This window comes from Pogoniulus pusillus, chromosome 10 (assembly GCF_015220805.1).
Source record: "Pogoniulus pusillus isolate bPogPus1 chromosome 10, bPogPus1.pri, whole genome shotgun sequence".
Classification (NCBI taxonomy): domain Eukaryota; kingdom Metazoa; phylum Chordata; class Aves; order Piciformes; family Lybiidae; genus Pogoniulus; species Pogoniulus pusillus.
In genome coordinates this window covers 21,640,755-21,660,450 of record NC_087273.1, presented here as the reverse complement: position 1 = coordinate 21,660,450, position 19,696 = coordinate 21,640,755, and the positions used below count along the sequence as shown (strand labels likewise).

At 42.7% G+C, this 19,696-nt stretch overlaps 1 protein-coding gene across 1 annotated transcript in view; it reads left to right on the top strand.

Annotated features, from left to right (window-relative positions):
• TMEM245 (transmembrane protein 245) overlaps window positions 1-19,696 on the top strand; it is a 186,228-nt gene that overhangs the window by 44,809 nt on the left and 121,723 nt on the right. The window contains 2 exon segments of the mRNA XM_064150356.1: window positions 4,423-4,488; window positions 8,409-8,618. Of these exon segments, the coding sequence (XP_064006426.1) occupies window positions 4,423-4,488; window positions 8,409-8,618 (276 nt within the window).

The window sequence follows — 19,696 nt, the reverse complement described above, 5'->3', positions numbered from 1 at the left end:
GACTATCTGGTGACATTCTGAGAGCCACGGAAGATCCCCCTTGTGCCTGTGAACCATCCTCAGATGGCATGCCCCAGTTTGGACTGAACTGGCAACAAATCACAGTGCAGCAGCAACACACATGAAGCCTCAGCCACATGGCTTTCACCATATATATGTGTGTATATATATATATATTCATGCGTATGCACTTGGAAAACAGATATTAAGACTTCTGACCAGTGAGTATCTGAACTCTCTTTATTCAAGTTGCTAAAAGAATTTGATTAACCTTACCAGCGGCAGTTTACACTGTAAGATTCTTTAATTACAATATCACAGTATCATCAGGGTTGGAAGAGACCTCACAGATCATCAAGTCCAACCCTTTACCACAGAGCTCAAGGCTAGACCATGGCACCAAGTGCCACGTCCAATCTTGACTTGAACAGCTCCAGGGACAGCGACTCCACCACCTCCCCGGGCAGCCCATTCCAGTGTCCAGTGACTCTCTCAGAGAAGAACTTTCTCCTCACCTCGAGCCTAAATTTCCCCTGGCGCAGCCTGAGGCTGTGTCCTCTCGTTCTGGTGCTGGCCACCTGAGAGAAGAGAGAAACCTCCTCCTGGCCACAACCACCCTTCAGGTAGTTGTAGACAGCAATAAGGTCACCCCTGAGCCTCCTCTTCTCTAGGCTAAACAATCCCAGCTCCCTCAGCCTCTCCTCGTAGGGCTTGTGCTCGAGGTCTCTCACCAGCCTCGTCACCCTTCTCTGGACATGCTCAAGCATCTTGATGTCCCTCCTAAACTGGGGGGCTCAGAACTGAACACAGTACTCAAGGTGTGGTCTAAGCAGTGCAGAGTACAGGGGCAGAATGACCTCCCTGCTCCTGCTGTCCACACCATTCCTGATGCAGGCCAGTATGCCATTGGCTCTCTTGGCCGCCTGGGCACACTGCTGGCTCATGTTCAGGCGGGTATCAGTCAGCACCCCCAGATCCCTCTCTGTCTGGCTGCTCTCCAGCCACTCCGACTCCAGCTTGTATTTCCGCATGGGGTTGTTGTGGCCAAAGTGCAGCACCCTGCACTTCGAGCTATTGAACGCCATCCCATTGGACTCTGCCCATCTGTCCAGGTGGTCAAGGTCCCGCTGCAGAGCCCTTCTGCCCTCCAACTCAGTCACATCTGCCCCCAGCTTGGTGTCATCTGCAAACTTGCTGATGACTGACTCCATGCCCTCATCCAGATCATCTATGAAGATGTTAAAGAGGCTGGGGCCCAGCACTGATCCCTGAGGGACACCACTAGTGACTGGCCGCCAGCTGGATGTGGCACCATTCACCACCACTCTCTGGGTCCGGCCCTCCAGCCAGTTCCTAACCCAGCACAGAGTGTTGCCATCCGAGCCGCGGGCTGATAGCTTAGCCAGCAGTTTGCTGTGGGGGACAGTGTCAAAGGCCTTGCTGAAGTCCAGATAGACCACATCCACAGGCCTCCCCACATCCAACAAGCGGGTCATCTGATCATAGAATGAGATCAGGTTTGAAAGGCAGGATCTGCCCTTCCTAAATCCATGTTGGCTGGACCTGAGCCCTTTGCCATCCCTCAGGTGCGCTCTTATCACCCCCAAGATAACCTTCTCCATCAGTTTCCCAGGCACTGAGGTCAGGCTGACAGGTCTGTAGTTTCTGGGTTCCTCCTTCCGACCCTTCTTGTGGATGGGGACCACGTTGGCCATTTTCCAATCTCCTGGGACCTCTCCGGTGAGCCAGGACTGCTGGAAAATGATGGAGAGCGGCTTGGCCAGCTCAGCTGCCAGCTCTCTCAGCACCCTGGGATGGATCCCATCTGGTCCCATGGACTTGTGGGTGTCCAGGTGACTCAGCAGGTCCTGAACTAATTCTTCATGAATTTCTAGCGGAACACACCGCTCCCCGACCCTATCCCCCAGTTCAAGAGGCCACTTGCCTCCTCCTCCCTCCTTACTGTTGAAAACTGAGACGAAGAAGGCATTCAGGACCTCAGCCTTTTCTTCATCATCAGTTATAGTGTTCCCCTCCAGGTCCAGTAAGGAGTGGAGGCTCTTCATGCTCTTCCTTTTAGCATTGATAAACTTATAAAAGTGCTTTTTATTATCTTTCACGGAAGTGGCCAGCCTAAGTTCTAGCTGGGCCTTAGCCTCTCTAATTTTTCTGCTGCATAATCTAGCTACATCCTTAAACATGTCAGGAGAAGCCTTCCCCTCCTTCCAAAGGTGATACACCCTCTTTTTTTCCCCCAATTCCTTCAGGAGCTGTTTACTCATCCAGGCTGGTCGCCTTCCCTGCCGGCTCATCTTTCGGCACATGGGAACTGCCAGCTCCTGTGCCTTCAAGAGCTCCTGTTTAAAGTAGGTCCAACCATCCTGGACCCCTTTGTTCTCAAGGACTGCTGCCCAGGGGACTTTGGAAATAAGTTTCTTGAACAAATTGAAGTTTGCCCTCCGGAAGTGACTCCCTAATATACAGGTCCACCCCTCCTCCTCTTCTCCCTAGCCTGTCTCTACTGAAGAGGTTATATCCCCCCAGTGTAGCAGTCCAGTCATGTCTGTCATCCCACCAAGTTTCTGAAATGGCAACTATATCATAGTCACCCTGGTGGACCAGGACTTCCAATTCCTCCTGCTTGTTACCCAAGCTGCGTGCATTGGTGTAGATGCACTTCAGCTGGGCTCTCGATTTTGAAACATTTCAAAAATCCTCTTCCAAATCGCATAATTTGATTGTATATAGACATTCTGCAAAAAAAATTTCTACCAAACACATCGTAGAATTTGTGTGGGTTAGTTGTAAATAAGTTTGGGGAAGTTTTCCCTGTATATATTAATAAATTATTTAATAACTTTTACATTGGCCTCATTGCATTTCACCCCAGTCCCAGGTTCAAACCTAATCCACTCCTTAATAGGTCCTCAGAGCAATTTAGCAGAGGATCAGTGAGTAAGCACCCAAGACTGCTCCCAGTGTGAAAGTACTGATCACTGGTCTGATTCACTTCTGTGGTGAGCTAACTGCAATCTCTCATCCTTTTCTTCCAGAAGTCCAGTTTTCTGGAGCCTTGAAAGTCATGGCTTGGGTATGATGAGTCCACCTGTGCTCAGGTGTCTTGACTGTTGTTTCTGTGGCTAACAACACTTAGTTAACAACACTTGCCCAGGAAGGTGGTGGAGTCATCGTTCCTTGAGGTGTTCAGAAAAAGACTGGATGAGGTGCTTGGTGCTGTGGTCTAGTTGATTGGATAGGGCTGGGAGATAGGTTGGACTGGATAATTTTGAAGGTCTGTTCCAATGTGTTTTATTCTATGATTCTATGATAAGGTGAATGCCACCTTGCCACCAGTGGTGCTTCCTTCCAGTCTTTAAGTAGGACCCAGTCCCCTGGTTGGATGTTATGAACAGCAAAATCCAAAGATGTGTTCTGTGCTAGCTGAGCTTCCTGTTGGAGAGATTTGACAAGAGACAGTGTCCTGGCTGCATATTGTTTTACATACACATCACTTGTTTCCACCTCCCTAATCGGTTGAGAATTTACAGGGTAAGGAGGTCCAAACATTAATTCAAAGGGAGATAGCTGTATACGCTCTCTAAGTCTGAACTGTATTTGGACCAACGCTAATGGTAGAAGCTGTATCCATGGCATTTTGGATTCTAAAACTAATTTCAAAAGATGTTTCTTGGTTTCTCGGGTCATTATCTCTATCTGGCCTGAACTCTGATGGTGCCATGGGTTGTACAAATCCCATTATATCCCCAAAACTGCCATAAGTCCTTGAAGAATATTTCCTTTAAAATGAGTTCCTCAGTCTGAGTCTAATTCTATAGCTTGGAATTATTCAGTTGAGAAACACTTCAAGAACTGATTCAGTTGTTGCTGAAGTGACTGGAAAAGCTTCTGGCCACCCCATTAGTTGGCACAGTATCACCAAAAGGTATTTAAACTTTCCCACTCAGGGCATTTCAGTAAAATCCATCTGATGCTGTTGGAATGGATGCATAGCCCAGAATTGCCCTCCCCTACAACTTCTTTAATAACCTGGTTATTGATCTTGTCACAAATCAAGCAGCCTTCAATAACTCTTCTTGCTAGCCCAAGAAGACCCAAAGCAGCACACACTTTGAGGAAGGCTTCTGCCAATCCTTGAGAGCCCTGGTGGGTCCCTTCATGGAGTTACTTCAATATTTGTAGAGCCAAAGCTTTTGGCACCCATTGTTTACTATCCTTTGTAAACCAATTATCTCTCTTTCTTCTGCCACACTATCTTTAATTATCTCCTTTGGTGGAAAGGACATTTTCCCTGGCAGTGGTTGAGTCACTGGGAGCAAAGGGAGGATCTTAGATACTTCTGGCATAGGTGCTGCTTTTTCAAATTCTTTCTATGCTAGTTAATTCCATATTTCCTTCTCCAAGTATCCTGCCAGATGTCCCCTGACCTGTTACTGCCGCTGCCTCTGGAAAATTCAGCATCTCCAACAGGTGAAGAATTAAATTTTCATGAGATAACATTTTTCCTCTGACGTTTAATAATCCTCTTTTCCTCCCACAGTTTCCCAAATGCATGAGCCACTCTGTATTCATATTTTGAATCTGTAAATATGTTTACTATTTTTCGTTGATATAATTTGCAGGCTTTAATCTTAATTATAATTAAGATAATTATATTATAATTAATTGTAATTCTGTGTGTGCTGACCTCATGGAGGGTGGCGCTGTTATCCAATGTGGGTTTGTGCACGAGCTGCAGTCCCTTTGGTACTGTCACAAGTGTCTCCTAATCCCTTCTATCACTCTTTAAGATCCATCAGTAAACACTTTTTCCCCACCTGGGCAAGGGTTACCCTGTAGTTCTTACCTAGCTCAGGTCTGAAGATCCAAGTCCCTCCCCCCAGGACCAGTTAAACAGGAGGCCTGGTTAAACCCTTCTCCACTTCTTAATTCTAAGTCCACCTGTTCCATTGAAAAAAATTCATACTGTAATAACATAGCACTGGTCATCCATTTAGATGCTCTTTCAATTAACAAAGTCTTAATTTGATGTGAGACCTTAACAATGAGAGTTCTCTCTGCTGTTAGTCTTCAGGCCTCAGTTAGTATTAAAGTTGTGGCTGCACAGTTTTTCAGGCAGTGGGGCCATCCTGTAGCCACTGGTCTTTGATTTTCCCTGTATTCTAGCACTAGAATTCCTTTAGCATGGTGCTGTTTAACATCCACATATAATTCAAATTCTTTATCCTAGTCTGGAAGGGCTAGCGCCAGAGCTTCAGTTAACCTGCTTTTCAACACTTGAAAGCTCTGCCTTCTGGTGTCCATGATATAACATCAGGGTAATCTTATGTCAAAAGGCCATACAGGGATCTGGTTGGAATGGAAGAATCCAGGTCTTGCAATACTCGCCTAATCCTAAAAACATTGGAGAACACCTTGCTGAATTACACAAGCAGAGGCTTTTTGTGGTTTACATGTAACAGAGATAAGGCTGGAGTGTTGAAATTCCTGGTCTGATCTTTTCATTTTTATCTCAAATTTGTCTGGCAGCAGCTGCTTTTGTAAAGACGCCTTTCACCTAGGTCCTACCTTGGTTTGCAGAGCATGTCTTGCTGATAGAATGTGACTTCTTCATTTGCAAAGTGATTGTGTCTTTTGGGGGTGGATCAGCTGGATTTACCATACAGTCATCTGAATGGCAGTTCTGGTGCTAGGTTCTGTGGAGTCTTGGGGAGAGTATTGGGTCACTGGCAGTGCAAATTTAGTTTTGTTAGTTTTGCTTAAAGTGCTGCAGAGCTGCATTCTGAAAATACTTTGATGTCTTGAGATTCCCTTAGGAGGTTTTAGTCTCTTTTTTAATGTGTTTTTGTTTTTTTTTTTTGGTGGTGTTGTTCCCCCCCTCCCTATCAGCTCTTGCCTATTTATGTTTTGCATTCTGTTGCATCCTGCTTAAGTTAGTAAGAAAACTAAGAGGATGAGACTGTTTAATTGGTACAGGTTTTAATATTGCTGTTATTTAATTAAGACTTTCTTCATTGCAAAATTGATCAAATTTTTCATGACCAAAAAAGGGAATATTCTCTGTTTCATAAAGGTAATTCTTCTAAGCCCTTTTGGGGAAGAAAGTATTGGATAATTTAAATCTTGAGGGATATATTTCAGTATGTTAAATTCCTTTGTTTTCTCTATTGTGGCTTTTAGCACTTCCTTCCCATTGCTAAATATTTGTGCTTCTTTGAAGCAAAAAGGTAAGAAGGAAAGCGTTAAGTTGAACTGATAGGGGAGAATTCTCAGTCGTGGCTAAAATGTTTTCCAATTTGTGTGACTTTAAGCTGTATCTGCTTTGTTAAAAATAAATTGATGAGTACAAGGGAATAATCTCTTTGTTTCTTACAAAACCCCCACTTTGTTGCTTTAGGAAAACCCTTCCAAAAAAATCTACTCGTGTCTTTTTCTCCAGAGAGTAGGCCTGACCTTCATCCCTTTGATTCATGAACTGACTTGTCAACAAGCAGTCCACTCAAAGCTTCTATTATATATTTAGCTCATTGCAGAGCTGCTTCTTTCAGACTGTATGTTGTAATTCCTTGGGAAATATTCTGAACTTCTACCAGATAATATATTGCCATATGATGTTTCTGTCATCATCCTAGTGTCCAGTAGATCTGTGTTGTTGTATTGATGTGGTAAGGAACAATTTGTAAGCTCTAATTCAACTGACTTCTAGAATCCCAGTGCACATTTCTTCAACAGTAGTGTTCATCTGTTGTGTAAGGCTGTAGAATTTGACTTACTACTTCTTTACACATATGACAAGTCCATCTTGTCTTTTTGTAGATCTAGCTGTCATACTTTAGGCTAGGAATGGCTTTATTGACATGCATACTGCTAAAACTGCATGTGCAGGATATGGATTGTTTGATAGATAGAGCATACAGTAATACAGTTTTTACAGTACTTTTTTCTCATGGGAGAGAAGTGGTTGGTGTTGATGTGCCACAAGTTCAGTATTCATTGCTTACTTGCTGTAGTATTCACCAACATAACAAATTATGTTTTGTTCTCCAGCATAAATTTTCAGGTTTCTTGTGTGTTCATTCTTAAACCATGACTGCAGATATTTCCCAAGTAACGGTGCATAGGAAGTGTATGCATTTTGCTGCTGATATGAGGCCTCAGTAAATGCAAGTACTGGTGTTATCAGGAAGAAATTAGACATATAATGACTAAAGATAGATTTGTTATCACCTTTACATAGGCAGATTTACCAACCAAAAAGTTTAAATAAATCAATTAATATGTTTTCTATACAGGAATTTTAATTTGGACTTAATAATTTTGCCTGAAATGACCATTGACTCTTTATATATAAAGTGTCTTTAAAACAGAAGTTCATATTTTAAAATTAAGTTTCACCTTAGAGATGGGAGAATGATAACATTTGTTGCCCACTAATTTGTGCTTGCTGTTACTATAATCTGTTACACAAAGCAAGTAGTTCAGGATCACAGTGTGAGTGCTGTGTTCATAATGTGAGTTCAGGAAAAGTGTAGGAAGAAGTGCAGAGGTCTCTTCCAACCTGGTTGATTCTGTGATAAGAAATTTGTGAAATACAAGCTTTCTCTTCAATGTATGCTGTATTTTTTGTTTGTTTAAATAAGCTTTGAGCAAATCTAAGATTTGTTTTAACTTTCGATTTCTTTTAGAAGTGAATTACACTTTAAAGAACTATATAACTCTGAAAAATATAATGAAATATATTTTGTTTCTAATGTATCTACAATGACAGGAGGCCTCTTGTAGTATCTTCTCTCCTCTTCCTAGCACTTCTTGTCATGTTGAATGATCTGGGAGGACTTACAAAGCTCTGTTACAGCCTGTCAAAAATGATTGGTGTCAAGGCTTGTGGAAATTGAAATAGACAAAGTTTCACTGTGCAGAGACAGCACTGAGAGGGACCACTGATAAGGAAGCAGAAAGCAATTAGTGAGAAAGGGAGTGAAGAGCATTAAAGTCTTTATATTGCCTAACATCTGTCCTGACACCTGGCCTTGGGAGGAAGTCTAGCTATCTTTAGATTGTGGGAGAAGGATTTCTGTTATGCGAGTTACTATAGACTGTTGTTTTCCCTGTCTGTGTGTTACACCCGTCATGATAAAGATACATAAACCCTCAGATAGTTAGAATAAGTGTTCTCACTTCAGTCCTCACTGGATCTGATGTGTGGACTGTGACTTTCTCCCACAAAGGCTTGCTTTCTTTTAGGGAAAACCCCAACAACCCAGCCAAAAAAAAAAACCAAATAAAACCCAGTCAAACAAAAAAGATTAATTTGGGACTAGGAAGCATATCTTGTTACATGAATGTTATGTGACAGTTTCCACTTCTGTATTTGCACTTGTTTGTTTTAGGAGCAACAGAAGGCGATCAGCCTCCATGTGCTTCAGCATCTTTCTCCTCTTCATCCTCTTCTGGGAGCAGACAAAGACCTGAGATTGGATCTTTTCTTAGAAAAAAGAAAACCAGTGATGTTTATTTTGTTGCACTTGTGTGGGCCATTGTCGTTGTCCAGATCTGTCTAAATTTCTGGATTGTGCAGCTACTGCCAGTGCCTTTTGCAGGTAATAATCTCAATTGCTAGAAATGTTTGTTAAATGAGGACTTTGGATAGTCTTAGGCTTTGTGTGAAATAAAACAGAAGGAAGGGCCTGTAGGATTTTGAGTTTTAAATGAAAACATTTAAAAGACTTGTTAATAGCTTCAAATAGGAGGATTGATGTGCACTGTTACTATGTAGTAGACAACTATGTAAAATTACTTTGTTGACTATCATAGTTATCTGGAAAAATTTTGTGCCATATCTTACATTACAAGAATATTTATGGCTCAGAGTACTTTGTTTTCCCTTCCTCTTATGTCACGTCCTTCATATTTTTGTACCTGCAGAATAATTTATCTGTTATTTAATACTGCTTCTGACTTGCAGTAGAAATGGGTTGCTAGGCTCTGTGGACAAGTTGCAAGATAAACTTCGTTCTAATTCTATCTCAGAGGTTATTTAGCCATGTTGCTTCACATCTACATGCATCTGTTTCCTTATATATCAGACAAGAAAGAAGTAGTTGTGATAACTAGCTGGAGAGTTTATTTTAAAACTCATTGCTACTTTTTCAAGTACTTTTTCTGGGGGGTGAATAGGGAAGATGGGAAATCTGAATGAGCTGCTGTGACTCTGAAGACATTTCTTCCCATCTCCTTCCTGTAAACAAAGTGAGTTTCTTAATTTGCTTGGATTTTCTCTAAAATTCAGTTAAAATGCTAATTTTAAGCATTAAATAATTTATTTAACACTTAAATGTAGCTATTTTTCCCTTTGCTAAGTGTGGTGGGTTGACCCTAACTAGTGGCCAAGTACCTGCAGAGCTAGTCACTCTTTTCCTGTTATCCGATATGGGCTCATCCATGAGCTGCATTTCCTTCTGAGTAGGTACTGGCTGAGGTATCTCCTAATCCCTAGGACACACTCCCTTCCAGAGGTGTATTGGTCTTAGCATGGGACCTCTGTCAGCCATGGCCCCTCTGAGTGGTATGCTTGCTCTACCATGGAGCACTTCTCCCCTCGCATTTTTGTCCCTCTGTTCATTCTACCTCTCTATTGGCCTGTTTTTCCTGTGTTCTTTCTTCTTCTTTATATTTAGTGTTTCCTGCCCTGGAATATGATTTCGCAGAAGCGCTACAGTCATGTGATGCATCCATTGTGGAGCCACCCAGAATTGACTGTCTAGCACTCTCCCCATGGAGGCTGCTAGATGTAGCTTATAAATAATTCATATAGCCTATAAATAATTAATTTAAATTATAAAGGGATTAGAATATAAATTTTAGTTACTCAAAGCAAAACTTATGTGGCTATGTATGGGCTTAAGCTTGAGCCATATAAATGTAGATTAAAGAACTCATCTATAACTGAAATGGATTAATACTGCAGACATTAGGTCTGGAATCACTACCTGAACAATAAACTTATGACAAAATAGAAATTAATTTTGAAAACATTTGTGACTTGTTGCCTTAGCAGTGCCACTGTGTCATTAAGTGCTTTTTCTTTGCATAGAACTGAGCATAACTAGGTTACAAAAATAGTATGTAAAAGCAGTATAATGTTGAATACAGCAGTCATTCGTATTGCATCAGAAAGTGAATGATGGTAAACTGAGTTAAGAGAGGTATCATTGAAAGTATCTAGTAGTGGAAAATAGAAAGGCTTATAAAAGCAAGTTTCCTTGAAATTATTCAAGTTTAAGGAGACTGATAATTTTTAAAGTACTTCTGAGAGTTGGAATATTCTTCTAAGATGTAAAAAGTTAAAACAAATAAAGACAACACCTCACCCTCTCTAAATAGAAAAATGTTCGTTTCACCAGAGTTCCTTATATTGGTACACAAAACATAACAGCATTTAGATTATTACCAATATTTTGGTACCATTACCATTTTTTTTCTGTGCATTTGTACTGCAGTATAATGAGATAATCTTTTAAAATTGCTTAATATATAGAGAGGAAAATGATACCACAGTTATATCATAAAATGAGAAGGTGAAAAATGACTTGTGAAGTCAGAAACTAAGCAATAAACCAGGTTGTGGAATACTTGTAACTTTTTGTTCAGTGATGTGAGCCTGAGAATCTTGATGTTACCTTGTTTTAAGATCTTTCATTTACTACTTTTATTGTTTTGTTGCATTGTTTTTGTTATGCAGTTTTGCTCTTCTTGGAGGTGTTTGGAAATTCTTGTTATGGAGCCTTTATAATAGTAGTCCTAGCTTTTTCTTTCTTACCTCTTTTTGACAATATAATTACAGATGTGTGATTGAGTATATCACCTGTTGACATTATTTGCAATGAGTGTACACTCATTTAGGAGTTATTTAAACACTTTAAAATGGTGGACAGTATGTAATTTTGGGTATGTCATTCACCTTACAGAACACAAGCTTGTCTTAAGTTGGTAAATTTAATCAGAGGAGACTTCAATCTGCAAGTTAGGTGCTGGCACTGTGGTAGAAGGTTCAAATTATATCTAAAATACACCCCTGCATGTCTGAAACACCTACCTGCATACCTGTTTTGCCCCCGCTCTGTCTTCTCCTTCCTGGGATGGAAGAAGTTGGAAGAGTAGACATAAGTCTTGGTGCCTCTCAGTGTGCCACAGAAACACCATATTTGGTCTTGTTTTGCACCCTGCTTTGTTTTTTGTAAACACAGGTCACGGATGCTAGGCATGTTCATCTCCCTTCTTTGGAAAAATAAGCTAGGATTGGCTCTAGGGGTGTTTTTTATCTGTTGTTGTTGGTCAAAGACGTTCATCAAAATTCTTGAAATATTACCCAACTTGTTTGCTACTGCTGCCTTTTCTGCGTGCTGTCCTGTCTCTCCCATGAATGCAAGACCCTGACTCTGCCCATCTCCCGAACTTAGCAAAGGGTCTGAAACTGCTTGCCCCACTCATGGAAGCAGCTACCCGCCTGAGTCGATTTGACTCTAGTTGAGTCTAGTAATATCCTAGCAACAGCCTAGCAACGAGTTGTGACATTGGGACCTGCCATTCCTGCTGCTCCAACCAAGGGCCAACCTTTTTGCTATACAGCACTCGATCGGACTGTACCAGCCCGTAAGCCTGGATCCTGCTTTGCCCAGGTGGTTGACTGCTCTGATCACTTCCTGAGAGGCACGGGGGATTTGTCTTGTGTCTGTGGGTCTTCTCAGACAACACGCTCAATTTGAACTACACAAGCAGGAAAACACCCCTGCCCCGCGCCATCACCATGTGGAAAGGCCACCATGTGGCTGAGACTGTGTTTTCCTCATTTATGCATCTGCATATAATTTTTGGGTTACTGTCCCGGGTTTGGGCTGATCCCTCCCCCGGGAAGAAAATTCACAACACAAACCCCCCTACTTTTTTGAAAGTCAGGGAAAGATGAAATTGTATTTTCTTATAATATAAGTATAACAATGTAAAGAGAAATAATAACTAGAGAAGGAAGGAAGGAAAAAAAACAATACAATAACCTTAAGGGAGATGGGAAGGGGGTCAAGCGGCGGCGAAGCAGCAGAAGCAGCAGTAGCCAAAACAGCAGCTGGGGAAGATAGGCGAAGCTGCAGCAGCAGAAGCCAGCAGGAGAAGGGGGAGAACAAGCTGTGCTTCTAGACATTAAGTTCTTGATGCTCCAATGAAATTATATTAATTTATCTATTGTTGCCACTTATGTGGCCTATCCCTGGAATGTTCATCTCTCCCCTATGTCTGAGCTAGAGGATCAGCTCAAACGGCCACAATCTACCCCTTTAATATAATTTACCATTGCAGCATCAAGTCATTCTATGTAACTAGGAATAACATCAGTATCGTAGATGGTCATTTTTTTCAGGCTTCAAGCATCTTTCTTCAATTTTCGGTCATTCATCTTCTTATTTCCGTCTATCTCAGGCGTTGGCTAGCTCAATTTTTTTTTCAATGAGTAGAACAGAGCAGGACTCTTGACACTCTCAGGGCTCATGCTCATGGATAGCGGGCTCTTCATGGCTTTCCTTGGACACCACAATCATCTGCAAAAGAACTCATAACAACCTATCTACATTCTTTCTGCCAATGTCAGATTCTTTTGTGGCACACATTGTATTTTACCGTTTTTCTGCATAACCCAATATGTATGACCAGATCCTTCAGCAGAAACCACCCCTCGGACAGGTGTAGCCTCCCCCGAAGGGGAGAATACCCAAACAGACTTGCCCAACAAATTCTTTTCACGAATGACAGGAACCCTGTCACCTTCTACCTTTTGTAAGACCTCTGAATGAGCTGGGCCAGCTCGGTTGGTGGAACCTCTACTATTCACTACCCAAGTGGCTTGGGCTAGATGTTTGTCCCAGTTCTTTAAGGTTCCTCCCCCCATTGCCTTTAAAGTTGTTTTCAACAAGCCATTGTAACGTTCAATTTTGCCTGAGGCGGGTGCATAGTAGGGGATGTGATAGATCCACTCAATGCCGTGCTCTTTGGCCCAAGATTTTATGAGATTGTTTTTAAAGTGGGTACCATTATCTGATTCAATTCTTTCTGGAGTGCCATGTCGCCACAGGATTTGTCTTTCCAAGCCCAAAATGGTGTTACGCGCAGTGGCACGGGAAACTGGATAGGTTTCCAGCCATCTAGTGCTTGCTTCCACCATGGTCAGCACATATTGCTTTCCAGTCCGAGATCGAGGTAGAGAGATGTAATCAATCTGCCACGCTTCACCGTATTTGTACTTTGCCCATCGCTCACCATACCACAAGGGCTTCAGACACTTGGCTTGTTTAATAGTAGCACAGATATCACAGTCATGTATAACTTGTGTTATAGCGTCCATGGAGATGTTGATTGCTCTGTCCCGTGCCCATTGGTAGGTAGCATCTCTGCCTTGATGTCCTGAGGAATCATGGGCCCACCGGGCTAAGAACAGTTCACCTCGGTGTTCCCAATCTAAATCCAAATCACAATTTACATCGGTCTGAAACACCTTGGCAGCTAAATCTGCCTGATGGTTGTGCTGATGTTCCTCAGTAGCTTTACTTTTGGGCATGTGAGCGTCTATGTGTCGTACTCTTACAGGGATTTTCTCTAGACGGGTAGCAATGTCCTGCCATAAGTCAGCAGCCCAAATTGGCTTTCCTTTCCGTTGCCAATTATTTCTTTTCCAGTCCTTTAGCCAACCCCATAAGGCATTAGCCACCATCTACGAATCAGTATAGAGGTAAAGCATGGGCCAGTTCTCACGTTCAGCCACGTCAAGAGCAAGTTGGATAGCTTTTACTTCTGCAAACTGGCTTGACTCACCTTCTCCAGCTTTTGTTTCAGCCACTGCCCGTAGAGGGCTCCAAACTGCAGCTCTCCATTTTCTCTTGTTTCCAACAAGGCGACAGGAACCATCAGTAAATAGAGCATAGTTTCTTTCTTCTTCAGACAAATCACTGTAAGGAGGAGCTTCTTCAGCCCGACTCATTCGCTCCTCTGGAGGATTTATACAGTTTGTACCTTCTGGCCAGTTGGTGATCATCTCCACTATGCCAGGTCGTTCAAGGCTCCCCATGCGTGCTCGTTGTGTTATGAGAGCCATCCACATAGACCAGGTAGCATCGGTTGCATGATGTGGCGATGACCTCTTTCCCTTAAACATCCAGTTCAAAACTGGTAATCTGGGAGCCAAAAGAAGCTGAGAGTCTGTTCCTATTACTTCTGAAGCAGCTTTCACACCTTCATAAGCAGCAAGGATTTCTTTCTCTGTTGGTGTATAGTTTACTTCTGACCCTCTATATCCTCTACTCCAGAAACCAAGTGGTCGGCCACATGTTTCTCCTGGGGCTCTCTGCCATAGGCACCAGGTTGGACCATTATCACTCGCAGCCGTATACAGAATGTTCTTAATGTCTGGACCAGTTCGAACAGGCCCCAAACCCATTGCATGAACTACTTCCTGTTTTATCTGATCAAAGGCTGCTTGTTGTTCAGGTCCCCACTGAAAGTTGTTTCTCTTTCGAGTTATATCATATAAAGGTTTTACAATTTGCCTGTACTCAGGGATGTGCAGCCTCCAAAATCCAACTGTTCCTAAGAAAGACAATGTGTCCTTCTTATTTGTGGGATTTGCCATGGCAGAAACCTTATTTATCACATCCATTGGAATGTGACGGCGACCATCTTGCCAATGAATTCCCAAGAACTGAATCTCTGTAGCAGGTCCTTTCACCTTGTCTCGCTTTATGGCAAAACCTGCCTTCAGCAGAATGTCAATTATTTTGTTACCTTTTTCAAAAACTTCCTGTGCCGTGTTCCCCCAGACAATGATGTCATCAATGAACTGCAGGTGCTCTGGAGCTCCACCTTTCTCCAATGCATCATGGATCACTGCATGACAGATCGTTGAGCTGTGCTTCCACCCCTGGGGCAAACGATTAAACGTATACTGAATCCCCCTCCAAGTGAAAGCAAATTGAGGCTTGCATTCTTCTGCTATTGGAATAGAAAAGAAAGCATTAGCAACATCTATGGTTGCATACCATTTGGCCTCCTTGGATTCCAGCTCATATTGGAGTTCTAACATGTCCGGCACAGCAGAACTCATGGGCGGAGTCACTTCATTTGGGCCGCGGAAATCAACTGTAAGTCGCCACTCTCCATTTCCCTTTCGCACAGGCCATATAGGACTATTGAAAGGTGAATGGGTCTTTTTAATGACGTCCTGGCACTCCAGATGACGAATCAGATCATGTATGGGCACCAAAGAGTCACGGTTTGTTCTATATTGCCTGTGGTGTACAATTTGGGTGGCAACTGGCAACTTCACATCCTCTACATTATGCTGCCCAACAACTGCAGACTCATCTGAGAGCTCAGGCCTAGCAGACAACTTCAATTTGTCTCCAACAGCTTCTACAGTTGCTATTCCAAAGGTCCACTTAAAACCCTTGGGATCTTTAAAACGCCCTTCTCTCAGAAAGTCAATTCCCAAGATGCAAGGTGCATTTGGACCTGTTACAATGACATGCCTTCGCCAATCACTTCCAGTCAAACTCATCTCTGCCTCTAACCTTGTCAATTCTTGAGAGCCTCCTGTAATTCCAGAAAAAGTAATAGACTCCATTCCTTTACAGTTTGAAGGCATCAATGTGCATTGTGCACCCGTGTCCACTAGAGCCCTGTATTTCTGAATTTTCAAGGTACCAGGCCATTTAACATATACATTCCAGTATATTCTGTTGTCTTCCTGGTCCCTGGCCTCCGCCTGGTAAGAGGCAGGGCCCCCCTAATGTTGGCCATTACAATTGCAATTGGCACAGTGTTTAGTGGTGTTAGTTGAATCATCACCAGAACCATCTGAGTCATGTGGTGAAACTGAGGCGACTACTCTTTTAGGCTTCTCACTCTGTAACTCTCTCACTCTTTTTAGGAGAAGAGAGGTAGGTTTTCCATGCCATTTATCCATGTTTTCACCAAACTGGTCACGTAGGATTAACCAAAGAGACCCACGTGACTGTTGTCTATTTTTTAGTGAGTAAGGTTGAATTGGTCTTCTAGGAAGACGCCTATCCCTGATGGCCGAGACATGTACCCACTCTGAGGGTGAAGAAGAAAGTTCACTGTCCTTTGCCAACTGGGATAGGGAAGTTTTAAATTCCTCCTTGAGTTGTTTCATGCTATCTTTAATCTCTTCAGTCATAGTATTTATGGCTGACACCATAGCATTAACCGTAAGGCTATCCTCCATTTGCCTCATTTGATCAGCGAATTCACCCACAGTCATAGAAGTTGTTGCATCGTCTTTCCCCACCATCTTACTTGCCAATGTATGGGCATAACTAGAGGGGGCAAGCTGAATAAGTTTCTTTAGGAGAGCTCGGCTCATAGGTATCTCCTCAGGGTTCTCTATTGTATAATCTCCATAGATTAGCTCTCTTATGGCCATCTCTCGCAAGCACTGAACCCCCTGTTCAATTGTATTCCAGTGTAAGGGTCTCCAGGGTAAATCATCCCTGTTAGGGTACCGCAGTACCACAGCTGTCAATACGCGTGACCAGAGGTTAGAGTTGCCACCGAGATGTCCTAAGTGTTTATCTATGCCATTGTCTCTCGAGAAAACTCCCAACTGCCTTACTGTCGGAGGGTTTATTTTTATGGTGTCCATGCCTCCATGCCAGCATCTGTTCAGCCAACTCATCAGCAGTTCTCGCTCTTTCCGGGCATAGTCTTGCCTAATATGCCTGACCTCCTTCCTTGGCAACGGGGCTCCCTCCTCATCATCACTATCATCACTATCATCACTATCATCTGTCTCCTGAATATGTTTTTCCTTTGCTTTAGCCTTTCCACTCCTTGTGCCCACAAGGGTACTGGCCTTCACACCAGCCGATGTACCTTCTCCTGGATCCTCTTCCTTTTGTTCACCCTGCTCTGGTTTATCCCCATTGTCATCTGAGCTATCTCGACCCCCAAGGCTAGCTGCCATTTTTCTCCTCGTTTTAACCGGGGCAAGGGCGACCTTATCTAAGGTAAACTCTGTCTTACTCTGGGAGGTGGTTTTCACTGAATCATCTGAGTTTTGTTTGTCTGCCTGGCTCTGTTCCACACGCGGTAGTGGGGCTGAGGCTGAGGCAGAAGGACCCTTCCCCACAGCAGCAACAGCAGCCGGCTCAGCAGAGGCAAACGGGGCTAAGGCAGGAGCAGTGGCATTAGCAGGCTTGATGGCGTTAGTGGGTTCACCTTCCGAGGACCTCGCCGCCTCCCCTGGGACCGCTTCCAGTCCCCTGGTTGCAGGCGAAAGAATCTTTGCCTCAGCAGCCTCTCTGCTGGCAGAGGCTCTGGTGTCAGCGACCCTCCTACAGATCAAAACGTTCGAGCCACATTTTCCACAAACCAGTTCCTCAACTTTATCTGTCCGAGGAACTTTGCCATAGCCCACACTGTCTGCAGCCAGATCTGCCGCCACCGCAGCAGCCCTTTATGACTGCACTTCTGCCGGGGTTCCATCGCCTCTACCTTTACTTTCCTCCGTTCTGTTAGGTACGAATGGGAACCAGATTGTTTCCTGCCTCCATGCTTCAGGGTCAGTGGGGTACGGGCCATGTCCAACAATCTTTTCTCCTCTCAAAGGCTCCGAGGCAGGACGTTTCACTGCTCTGCGAGCAGTCCGTCTGCCCGGTGCCGTGGCCCTCCCTCCCCCGCTTCGGTTGCAGACTGTTTCTTTAACCCTTAGCTCCCTACTATTGCCTCCGGAGAAGGTAAGAACCTCACTTACAGCCCGTTTATTCCTGCATTTCTCTCGTCTCCACACTATAACCAGACCTACAATAGCAGCCAAAAACATCAAGTTCACACATATTAGGCATGCTACTGGGTAGCTCATCTCTTCCAATTAACTCCTAGTCTCTGACACCAATGTCACATACGGCACACCCTCAACGACATTCCTAAACCCTAAAATATTCCTAACAACATCTCCAACCTTCCTTAGCACAGCTTTTACCGAGTCCCAGACCATCTTAGCAAAGAATGAACACACCTGGTAGTGCACCATAGCTGTAAAACATTGCTGAACCGACAGAGTCAGAATTGAGGCAATAATAGGCCAGAATATATCAAACAACTTCATTTTTCCTTGATGTTCTTATTCTGATTATAAATCAACAGGGGGAAAGGAAAAAAAAACAAAACAACAAGCCAAGATCGTGCCCCACGTTAAGGCGCCAAAAGAGTCCTGTCCCGGGTTTGGGCTGATCCCTCCCCCGGGAAGAAAATTCACAACACAAACCCCCCTACTTTTTTGAAAGTCAGGGAAAGATGAAATTGTGTTTTCTTATAATATAAGTATAACAATGTAAAGAGAAATAATAACTAGAGAAGGAAAGAAGGAAAAAAAACAATACAATAACCTTAAGGGAGATGGGGAGGGGGTCAAGCGGCAGCGAAGCAGCAGAAGCAGCAGTAGCCAAAACAGCAGCTGGGGAAGATAGGCGAAGCTGCAGCAGCAGAAGCCAGCAGGAGAAGGGGGAGAACAAGCTGTGCTTCTAGACATTAAGTTCTTGATGCTCCAATGAAATTATATTAATTTATCTATTGTTGCCACTTATGTGGCCTATCCCTGGAATGTTCATCTCTCCCCTATGTCTGAGCTAGAGGTTCAGCTCAAACGGCCACAGTTACCAATATTGCGACTCTGGACAGTGAGTAAATTAATTATCTTTTCTGAAGTTTGTGAAGGTTTCTATTTATGTTTAGCCTTTAAGTGGTAGTTTGTGCCGTAAGACTCTCTCCAGTGGTTTAAATTTTCTAAAATATTTCCTAAAATTGTTTAAATCAATCTGACTGTATATATACATTCTGCAAAGATAGTTTTACCAACCACATAAAACAATCTGTGTGTTGATTGTAAATAAGTTTGGGGAAATTTTCATTTTATATTTAATAAACTATTTAATAATTTTTATATTGGCCTCATAATTTACATCTAACCCAGATTCAAATCCCTCCTTAACACGCTTGCACTGTATTTTTTCCTGGTTTATATGTTTGCTATGTGATCTTTAGTAGATTATTATTGAATTTCTTTAACGATGTAAATCCCACATTTGCCAAATGGTGGTGCCAGAAGGTACTAAACTAAATGTAAGCGTATTGAGTGAGCTCTCCCGGACAAAGGATGTCAGCTATTACACAAGTGGCTTACAGATACTAGGCTCTTGTAGAACTTTGATAAATGCCTAGTGGATATTACAAGTTAACCTTATCAGCTTTTTATTTCATTTTACACGCCTCCAAGTAGAATCATCATGTGAATTTTTGAAGGTAGGGGAATTCTTGTGATGTTAATGTATGGACATAAGTAATCTCATTTAGAAAATAGGCTTTCATAACAAAAAACCCCACCCTTTATTAGAAGTACACTTGAATTTAACGATGAATTCAATGATGAATTTAATGATCAGTATCAAATGTGACTATAAATACAATATGATTGTAGGGGCACTGCTAGCATTTTCAGGGTTATTTTACTGTGCAGGTATATTTTTTAACACCTACACTTATTTTTTGTTTACATTTGAAGTTCACTCCTATTAAATTCTGGTTTAAAAAAATTAGTGAGAAATTGGGAAAATTACATGAT